The sequence below is a fragment of the Carlito syrichta genome, unplaced genomic scaffold (genome assembly GCF_000164805.1).
Source record: "Carlito syrichta isolate Samal-C Ts95f unplaced genomic scaffold, Tarsius_syrichta-2.0.1 Scaffold308277, whole genome shotgun sequence".
NCBI classification, from domain to species: domain Eukaryota; kingdom Metazoa; phylum Chordata; class Mammalia; order Primates; family Tarsiidae; genus Carlito; species Carlito syrichta.
Genome location: NW_007252373.1, coordinates 295,500 through 306,435, shown reverse-complemented (window position 1 = coordinate 306,435; position 10,936 = coordinate 295,500). Strand labels below are relative to the sequence as shown.

The 10,936-nt window shown below is 34.9% G+C and overlaps 1 protein-coding gene across 1 annotated transcript in view; it reads right to left on the bottom strand.

Annotated features, from left to right (window-relative positions):
* The window catches only part of RELN (reelin), a 534,724-nt gene that overhangs the window by 315,528 nt on the left and 208,260 nt on the right, over nucleotides 1-10,936 (bottom strand). Inside the window, exon 4 of the mRNA XM_008065395.1 lies at nucleotides 2,063-2,133. Within this exon, the coding sequence (XP_008063586.1) occupies nucleotides 2,063-2,133 (71 nt within the window). The remainder of the gene's footprint in view (nucleotides 1-2,062; nucleotides 2,134-10,936) is intronic.

The window sequence follows — 10,936 nt, the reverse complement described above, 5'->3', positions numbered from 1 at the left end:
CAAAAAAAAAAAAAAAAAAAAAATTAAAGATCAAAATAAATCCATTTTTTTTTTTTAGTTGGTATCTCACTCCATTGCCCAGGCTGGAGTGCAATGGCAAGCTCATAGTCACCCCAGTGTCAACTTGCTGGGCTCCAGCAATCCTTCTACCTCAGTCTTCCAAGTAGCCAGAACTACAGGTGTGCACTGCCATACCCGGGTAATTTTTTATTTATTGTAGAGAGGAGATCTTGGTAAATTGCCCGACTGGTCCCGAGCCTGCAGACTCAGGCAATACACTTGCCTCGGCCTACCAAAGTGCTGGGATTACAGGCTGAGCCACCGAGCCCAGACAATAAATCAGTTTTTAGACAATGGTAAATGTTAGTAAAATTAGACATTTCTTTTTCATACGCAATGAATTTTTCAGGATGTTAATGTTCTCTGTTATATGGAGTTCTACCGTTTCAGTAATATGAATGTGTTCACAGTCTGAAAAAAGATTTATATTATAACAGAATTCCTGAGCCTACCTACAAAAGCATATTTTAATATTTGTATTCTCAAAAGTCAGACTAGAAATCTGTTTAACCCGATAATATTGATAATATATTTGAAACTACAATTAGAATAAAGTTTGCTGATTTAAGAACTATGTAAATAATGAGAAGTTTACACTAATAATCATTACACATTCTATTACTTAGACAAAGCTATATTGTGATGTTTATATTATAACCAATAATAATAAATGGTATTTCCTTAAGTCTTTAAAAAAACCAATATAATTTTTCCTTATTTATTTCCTAAACCCATTAGATTTTCTTTAGCAGAGAGATAGTTAGTAGAAGTTTGCTTTAAATTCAATAATGCAATCTTTAACACATTTTTCCAAAATATCATTTTATTTTTATTTTTAAAAAATTTTTATTATTTATTTATTTATTTATTTTTGAGTTGGAGTCTCACTCTGTTGCCCAGACTGGAGTGCAGTGGCTGCTCCCGGCCACTGCAGCCTCGACCTGCTGGGCTCCAGTGATCCTTCCGCCTCAGCCTTCCGAGGAGCCGGAATTACAGGCTCACGCTACCACACCCGGCTGATTTCCAAAATATCATTTTAAACAAAAATTAATAATATACCTATGATGATCAATGAAAATGATACTAAATTTTCAAATACTGACTTCACATGTTATCATTGTTAGGATGGTTAAATCAAGAAATATAAGGCTGAGACAAACTTGCATTCAATCTATCAACATTTTCAGAATTTCTGTTATACACCAGGCACTATGTCAACTTCTGGGAATCCAAAGACTCTTAAGGCATAATCCCTATACTTGAGAAGTTCAATCTCTCTAGGGCAGCATCCACCACTTTTTTATAAAAAAATTTTATATAAAGTAGTCAATATTACAATGGAGACAAAAGTTTGGTAGACTCTCATGGGGGTAGTAGGAACAAATGTGCATTGAAACATGGATCCTGGTTTTTACCTTTTAATTGTGATGTGCTTTTGTGTGTATGTGTGTGTACCCTCCTATCATATTATATCTTACTTTATGTGAAATTTAATTTAAACTGATACAATATTTATCTACAAGCCTGAAATTAATAGTGTACTCAATTAAAATAAGCCCATAGATAACTGTACATGTAATCATATGTAACGTGATCAAATTTTAAAAGTAATAATCAGAAACATTTCTGACAAAGTTGAAAAGAAGTTAAAGTGGTAAATTAAGCAGATGCATTTTTGTAGAATTCTAAAATTACTACTAAGCTTTGTATTTCCAGAATAACTAAAGGTAAATCATCAGAAAAAAAAAAAAAACTATGAAAATAAGATGAATTTCCTTTTAGTTTGATTTGATCACACTTAGTATCTTTAGAAATCTATAGATTGTTTATCAATAATTACTACATAAATAATTATTTGGGATATGAAGAGGCCAATACTTCCATCTTTAAAGCATCATGATCAAGTAATAATAATAAAATGCTTACTTAGTACATAGAGCATAGAGCCTACCATGAATAGTTTGGATACACACAATACAAACAAATCAAAATTGACTCTTACCTCCTTGTTCACACAACTGCTGGGCTAAAGCATCTTTGAAAATAACCTGGCCTCTGTGTGTTGCTGTAGCCCTGGAAACAAATAAGAAAAATTTAATTCAAATCTTGTAATATGTTTAGTGATGATGTATTTTTAAAACTTAAAAAAAGTCTTATTTTAAAACTTTACTGTGTGGATATGACTTTTTAAAATGAGTGCATCAGAACAGTGATATAAATGAACAATAGAGTGAAGGCTCAAACCAAGGTACTCGGCTAAAGAACTACCTTCTGATTTTGCTTTATAAAGATTTCGTACCATTTGTGGGCTTATCCCGAAAACAGCAAATGTGAACAAAGCCTGGAGAGAAGAAAAAGTATGGAGACAATGCTTTTAAAATTTCTTCTTTGGGAGACCTTGATATAAAATGTTTTGTGGAGCAATATTGATATTCGCACTGGAGAAAGATGCTCTTAAGTTACCTTTTTTTTCTGAAGTCAACACATAGAGAGTTGATGCAAAGAATTATATTTTTAAAACAGTATTTTTCAAGGAAATAATTATTTGAAGCTTTCATGATAATATAAACTATCATAATAAAACACACTCATTTGAAGGAGATTCACCATTTGAAGGAGATGCGTATCTTTTACCTCTTCTAATCAGAGCTGTGCACACACACTGATAAAAAAATTCTATCCTTGCAGCAGATGTGTTATTCAATGGCTAAAATAGGAAATGTCTTATTAAAGGAAGACTTATTTATGCTCTATATATGAAGTGCTTTCTCTTTAAAAGGATTTTTCTGGCACAAAATGTATTATTTAAACAAATTTGAAACAGAAAATCGTGTTTAAGAAATTTGATTTTAGAAAATAAGCCATACAAAATATTTTTAATAACAACAACAAAAAAATCAGCATTAGATCTTGATTTCAGTTTTAGCCAAACCCACCCTAGGACAAAAATAATGTGATTTAGTCATCATCCTGCAGAAGATGGATTATGTACAAGATACTGTATTAGCTCACAAGAGGAAAAAGTTTGGTCTCTGCATTTCCCCTCTATAAGTGCATCCTTTGGTTAACATCTTGACCTTTGTTGGGCCCGTTAGGGCTTCCTGGCTCCAACATTTCTTGCACTGGCTCCCGGGTGGATGGACTTTCTCCATCCCTGCTGCAGACCTTTCTGAATTCCATCCTAATCAAATTGTTACTGCTCCCTAGTGTCAGTTCCCCAGGACCTAGCTCTCTGAAAGTAATCTGTTAAAACAAATACATGCTGAAATGTTATTGGGTGATGTTGCTTCAAGCTAACATATTTCAGCAGTAAAAGTGTGAAAATGTCATACCTTCACACATACACACTGTCACACACACACACACACACACACACACACACACACATGCATGCACAATGGTACAATAGTGAATGGTGTAAGAAGATACAACTGGAGAGAAAAAGCACTGGGAGGCCTTCAACTCACACCATATGTGAAGCCTATAAGGGGAGTCAACCCTTTTTGTTGCATATTAATCATTATCGAAATTACACACAAACAGATGCCACCACTCTTTCTCTCTACTCGCATATATTTATAGACTTTGCTTTCAGAAAGCTGAAAATGAAGAGGACTAAACACAGAACAAATCTAAGTTATAGACTACAAACTCAATAATGAGTACAGATTTTATGTCCAGAGGAAAAACAGTAACTTTACTCAAATACATTGCTCAAATCAATCAAGCCAAGAACTACTGAGATTGCATACACTTCTAATAGCAACACAATAATCATAAATGTAGAATTTTAAGTTGACATTTGCTTTGGAAGGGACACATATTCTGAAATCACTAATCACCAAGAAAAGTCCTACAACCTAGTGTTTAAATAATTATTCGACTGGGTGTGGTAGCTCAAGCCTGTAACCTCAGCATTTTGGGAGGCCGAGGCAAGAGGATTGCCTGAGCCCAGGCTAGAGACCAGCCTGGGCAACTTGGCAAGACCTCGTGTCTACAATAAATCAAAAAATTAACCAGGTGTGGTAGCGCATACCTGTAGTTCCAGGTTCTTGGAAGGCTGAGGCAGAAGGATCACCTGAGCCCAACAGGTCAAGGCTACGGTGGCTGTGAGCGTGCCACTGCACTCCAGCCTGGGTGACAGAGTGAGACACCAATTCAAAATTTAAAAAATCATTCATTTCTGCTGTCTTTTAATTTATAGGTATATAATATTCCTATTATATTTCTTGTTGGTCCACAACTCTAGTCATCAGTGCCACCCTTTGCTTCCATGAATGTGATGAGCCAAATTATCAAAATAGGATTCATGTAACAAAGGTGTCACATTTTCTCTGGAGAGCAGAGATACCAAAATATCTTAGTCACTGCACAGTGCTTTGTGAAGAGTCCACATTGTGTTCCCATTACTGTTTCCTCAGATTTATTATTTGTTGCTTTCATTTATATTCTTACTTCTGCTGCTTTGGTTCATGAAATACATTTCAAAAATCTCTAAGGATTAACAGAATAATTGAAACTGAAGGAATCTTTAAGATCATCTAGTCAAAATTTCCTTAGCAGTGGTATTCGGTCTTCAAACAAATATAGAATTCTAATATATACAACAGAGGAGTCCTGGCTTTTGAGGTTGCAGGTTCTCTCTCTTCTTCCAGCATGCTCACCACACCCATTCCCCAAATCTTCCCAGTACATTTCTCTGGAACTCCTAGGTTTCAAGGGATCAAAGTTTGAAAACCACTAAACTATTCTAATTCACACAATGTATGGATTGGAAACCAGAGATCCAGGAAGGATATTAACCTTCTGAAGGTCACAAGGCCTATTAGTGATAGATAAAATATGATTCTAGGTCTTTGATTCTGAGTCTTGGATTCTTTCCCTCTTTTCAGAGGGAGAGCCCACTTTTAGGACTACTGCATCAGTAGTTTTCCAAATGTGCTCCATAATGGTCCCCAAGGGTCTCCCTGGGCGTCAGGAGAAGGAGGGACAGCAGAGAGTGCTCCAGGCACCAATCAATTAGACCAAAGCACCTGGACTTTATATGTTCTAATTATTGAATTTAATTTGAAGAAAGAGCTCAACAATGAAAAGGTGGCTCCTGAGGAGCATTGCATATCATGTGCTCAGTGACATTATGTGAAGTTCTTTGGGGGGAAAATAAGTATAATAATAATAATGTGACTGGCATATATAATAATAATTATTATAACACATATTATGAATGAAAATTTATCCCCTGCTAGGCACTATTTTAGGACTTTACATAAATTAACTCTACAGACAACAACTTACAGATAGGTACTGTTATCCTGGTTCTCCTCCTGCCCCAACACAGAGCTATTGTATGATTTACAAATGTCACACAACTGGTGGTAAAAGCCAGAATTCAAACCCAGGCAGTCTGAATGTAGAATCCTTGCTTTTAAGCATTTCAGCAAAATTTCATTATCTTGGTTCATAGATATTATGGTAGTTTTCAATCTCGTTTCAGAGGGAAAGCCCACTTTTAGGACCAGATCTTTAAAGTCATGTCTTCTCTGGCTTGTGTTCTTTATTCCAATCCTTTAGGCTATGGCTAAACCCTTTTACTTAACTTTATTTGGGGCAAACTTCATTTCTGTTTCCATTGGAACTTTGGCTGCTTGGGCAGCAACTCATTGGGATTTGTCTTTTAAAAAGCCATTTCTCTTGATGCCTTCTCCCATGGTATTCTGTAAGTCCCTTGACTTCTATCAGTTCACTGTCGACTACTTTCAATTCTTTGTCAATTTCCTCCAACAGCTCCCATGACCCTCAAATCTCTCCTGTGTTCTGCCACACACAAAAGTATGGATGCCATTTTCAGCCGCACCATTGCTCAAAAACCTACAGGGATACTCAGTACACATATGCATGTTGACAGATAATCGTCATGTGCACCACTTTATTTCTAACCACTTAAAATTCTTAGGTAACACTTCAATATGAAAATTTTCATTCTATAGTAGATGCATGGTTAGTAATTTTAAAGGTCTGCCTATTGGCATCTTACCTGAGGGAGAAGAAAAAGCAGAAGCCTAAGTGACTAGTAAGAACATGAACTTCATTGCCTTACCCCATGAGATATCTGCTCAACACTCCTCGGGTTATAACTAATGTCAATAATGGCAAGCCTACTTTTCACTTAGTTAGAACTATGAAATAATTCATGGTAGTTTACCTACAGAATCACAGAATTTACTTAAAATTTCATATGGAAATATACATATATTCTATTATACAACATAAATATATGACACATAAATATATATGTAAAATATATGATATATAACAAATATATTTTATTTTATTTTATTTTTTGAGTTGGAGTCTCGCTCTGTCACCCAGACTGGAGTGCAGTGGCCGCTCCCAGTCACCGCAGCCTCGACTTGCTGGGCTCCAGCGATCCTTCCGCCTCAGCCTTCCAAGTAGCTGGAATTACAGGTGCGTGCTACCACTCCTGGCTAATTTTTTTGATTTATTGAGGTCTCGCCAAGTTGCCCAGGCAGGTCGTGAACCCACGGGCTCATGGAATTCACTCACCTCAGCCTCCCAAAGGTGCAGGATTGCAGGCTGAGCCACTGAGCCCGGCTAAATATATTTTATATATATAGGACATAAATATATATGATACAATTCAAAAATTGTTAAAATCACAATAACTCCCAACTAAAAGACTGTAGAGTCAGGTCCTCCAACTTTTAAATTTTGTTTTTCATTGAGAGATCAAATTGTATGAATGAGAGGGGACCCCAAAAAACCTGGAATTAGTTTTTGGAAGGCGGGTCCCTTACAGTACAGGCTCCCTCCCAGGTGAATGTTCTAGGAACTCATCAGCATCAGTGTACCAGCTTGTGTTGTTGTGAGAGGCTGCATTTGGCTTCAGTGAATTTATTTTGGAGATTCTTTCAGTGTGTTTGCTCATTTCATGATGGGTGATTTAAGAGCACACCTGTCCACACCATGCTGAGTGTTCAGCAGTTTTTTGACCAAAGATGGCACGACTCCCATACTCTGCCTTCTTAGTCACCCAGTCTTGCTCTGAGTGACTTTTTTGTTTGTTTCCCCAGATGAAAAAGAGTTCTTAAAGGGAAACGTTCTGCTGATGTGGAAGAGGTAAAACAAAAAATGGCAGAAGCACCAAAAGGCATCAAAATTGACAAGGTCAAAAACTGTTTTGAGCAGTGAAAAAATGTCTCAATAGTTCTATTGCATCAAACAGAGAGTACTTTGAAGATGACTAAAGTTTAAACATGTAAGTATTTAATACACAGTTTTTATAAACAAATTAAGGGTTTTTTGGGGGGGGGTCTCCCCTCATAAAGCTATGCATTAGATGATGTTTTGAAGTACATATACACTGTGGAATGACTAAAACTGACTATGCATTGCCTTGCACATGCATTGCCTCACACAGTTATCACTTTGGTGGTGAAAACACTTTATATCACTCTGCTAGCATTTTCAAGAATACAATGTATTATTAACTATAGTCACCATGCTGTATAATAGTTCTCTTGAACTTATTTCTCCTAATTCAAATTTCATAATCTTTGACCAAAATCTTCTCAACCACCTCCCCAATCACTCCAGCTCCTGGTAACCAACACTTTACTCTCTATTTCAATGAGATCAACTTCTAAAGATTCTTCCATACCCTCCAATTTTTAGCCCACAATATATTTTTTAAAGGAATATACAGCTATGGTATATGGTGACAGGCCTTATTCATTTCCAGAATTATTATTTTATGTAATATATAGATCTCTTTTGGGGAGGGAGGTCCATCACATTTACAGTGCTAATAACTATGTTGGTACTATTTGTACTTAATTTGCCATAATTAGCAAAAATTTTTCAGAAGAGTTCAGAAAATATCCCAATTGTTCACTGTTCTGGGAAATAGAAATTTCTTAAACAAATTTCTAATAAGTACTTATCATCTTTTTGGGAGATGCACAGATCTCTAAAGCAAGTTTGCCAGCAAGAGTCTCCATTAACTAACCAATTTTAAAATCCCTTTAGACTGTTATAACTTATTATTTGCAAAGTTCTATAGATACTCCCAAATGAAGAAAGTTCATTATGATCACCATATTCAATGTTTGAAATAGCCTCTTTTTTATTATTTTAAAAGAACTCAATGTTTTCATTTTAACTGAACATCCAGAGCAACTGTCTGCCCAATTTAAGATTTAAATGTGTACTGTGCTGTGGTGTCATCTCTGCAATAAGAAAAACCAGTGTTAGAACACAGGTGCCACTTGTGAGCTACATGACTTTGGACAACTTTCTTTAATCACTGTAGGCATCAGATTCCCTATCTGAGGATAGGAATAATATTCACTTTTCAGGTACTTACAGTCTCTCAGTCTAAATAGATTTTAAACTTCTGGAATGGTAAGAACCATTTATTAAAAAGAAATTATCACCCCTAAGGCATCAGTCATAATGACTTGAAAACATGAAATCAAAACTATATTTTTCAGTTCACAGTTTGTGTCCAATGTGCAATATTGCCATCCAGTTCCCAAAGAAGAAATACACAACAGTTTTAATATATAGTTTTCACAATGTCTATATTCCCAAATGTATTATTTGTTGATTTTATGAATCAATTTGCTTAAAAATTAGCATAAAGGATTCTATCCACTGTTCATTTTTTAACCTAGGACAATGTGTTTTACCTTTAGTGATGGGCTACTTTTCCCACCTTTCTCTATTGCTTTGCCAGTGAGGTCTGGAATATTAGTGTGTCTTGTCCATTCACTGGAACAGCATTAGATAATCAGTAATCTGAAATTAATTTGGTATAATATCAGCATGCCTGTGCCAATCCACCCTCCAGGAAATGTAACTAGATATGTGGAACATGGGAAAAGAAGATTTGGTCTGAGTTTGTATATCTGGTTTTCAAAAAAATCAATTCACTTGCAAAATTCTTGGCCCCTTTATATCAGCAAATTATATTACTTTCTAATTTGGGTATACATATTGATGTTTATTTTTTAAAAAGAAAGAAAAAATCAAATGTTTAAAACATATAAAAAGGAGTAAGGAATAACTCAAGGAGAAATTATTTTTATATTAAACTCTCAACTTTAACTATGCCAAGGCCATTGCAAAGTGAATAAAGGTTTGTTTTCACAATGTTTTTGCTTTTTCAAGGCTTTACTACTCTCATTGTTTTCATAATGACATCTTTTATTTCTAAATCACAGCATTTTCCCTTCTGTCAAATGTACATTTTCTCTCCCTGAAAACAACAAATTTCTGTATTAATGTTCATGATCCAGTATTCATCAAACATATGGCTTAACTCTGTTTTCAGATCAAAGTATACTTCTTATTAGCAAAAGAAAGAACATCTGGATAAGATCACTTAAGTAGGGCAAATAAATTATTAGTTAATATTAATTCCCTTCCAGGTGATTTAGCCAAGTAAACTACTGAAATCCAGATGTAGAGGTTATGTTCATCTGACAGTGTAAGTTCATCTATGGTACTGTATGCATTCAGCCACACGTAGCTGGAACTCTGATTTTCACTTACAGTGTTTTCAAACATCACTGATGCTGCACTGAAATAAGGAATCATAATTTTGGTAAAAAACACTTGATAGGGGCAGGATATATAACACTAGAGAGAACCAAATATTTATCACAGGCAGAGTTTTATGCTTTGTAAATCACCATCAAAGTGAATCTAGGGAGGGAAAGATACCCACTAACAGATAAAACCATGTTTCATTTTGTCCATGTGCAAAAGGATGATTCTTCCAGTATAAGGAAGAAGAAATGACAAATTATCACAAAATTTTAAAGTAAGGGAAAGTTGATCAGACTGATTCATGTAACAAGAAGGATGATTACTAAGGTGTCTAACTCATATTTAGGAGAAACTTCAATTTCTAGGAATATGTAATTTCTTTAAGGAGAAATTAATATAATGAGAAATGTAAGACTAAAGAACGTCTCAGCAGCCTCACCTCCTCAGTAAGAGGCACAGTCCTCAGAGCAGCTTGGCTAACAGTGGTGTGACATTGGCATGTGAGGCCAGCAGTATTTCTAAAACTGAATGGAAGAATGCTGTCTATCAAGGATGAGTGACTTTTTATTGTCTAAATTCAAAGTAGCTTTATTTGAGTTTTATCAGGAGTTTTCCTGGTTTAGAAAACCACAAGTAATAGATTCTTGATTATGAACAACAGAAAAAAAATTTCGGTTAATAAAAAGAGGATGTTCTCACTGCTTCCACTAAGTAATTATTCAACAAACCAATACAGATTATGGATCTGATGGGGTGCTAAGGTATTAGCCAGCTTCAGGTGCTCACATCTCTTAGTCTGGCCCTCTTGGCATAAGACAGGTGTTCAGCAAATGTTCTTTAAGTTAATTTGAATTGTGTCTTCTATACTAAGCTATGTGTATTCTAGGCACAGGAATTTTGTCTGCCTTTAAAAAAAATATTTTACTCAATGACTGACATATAGCAACCATACAGTAAATATTTGTAGAATAGGTTAATGATTAGTCTGTGTTACACTTAATGAAGAATGTTAAATGCTTTAAAAAGTAACCAGCAAATTACTGCATAAGAAACACTACAAAAAAGATGATTAAATGATAATAATAGATGATCAAGATAAACATTGTTATACATAAGATTTATCTTGGAAAGCAGTTAACAGTAAGAACAATACAAGTAAATAAGCTGGTGTATTTGCTTTCCTATTCCAACATGTTTCAACATTTAACATATTCCAAAGTATTGTGCAACTAATTGTATTCTGGAAATGCCTTCTATAACTTTAAAATAAAATGCTTTTCTTTTTTTTTTTTTTTTTTTTTTTTTT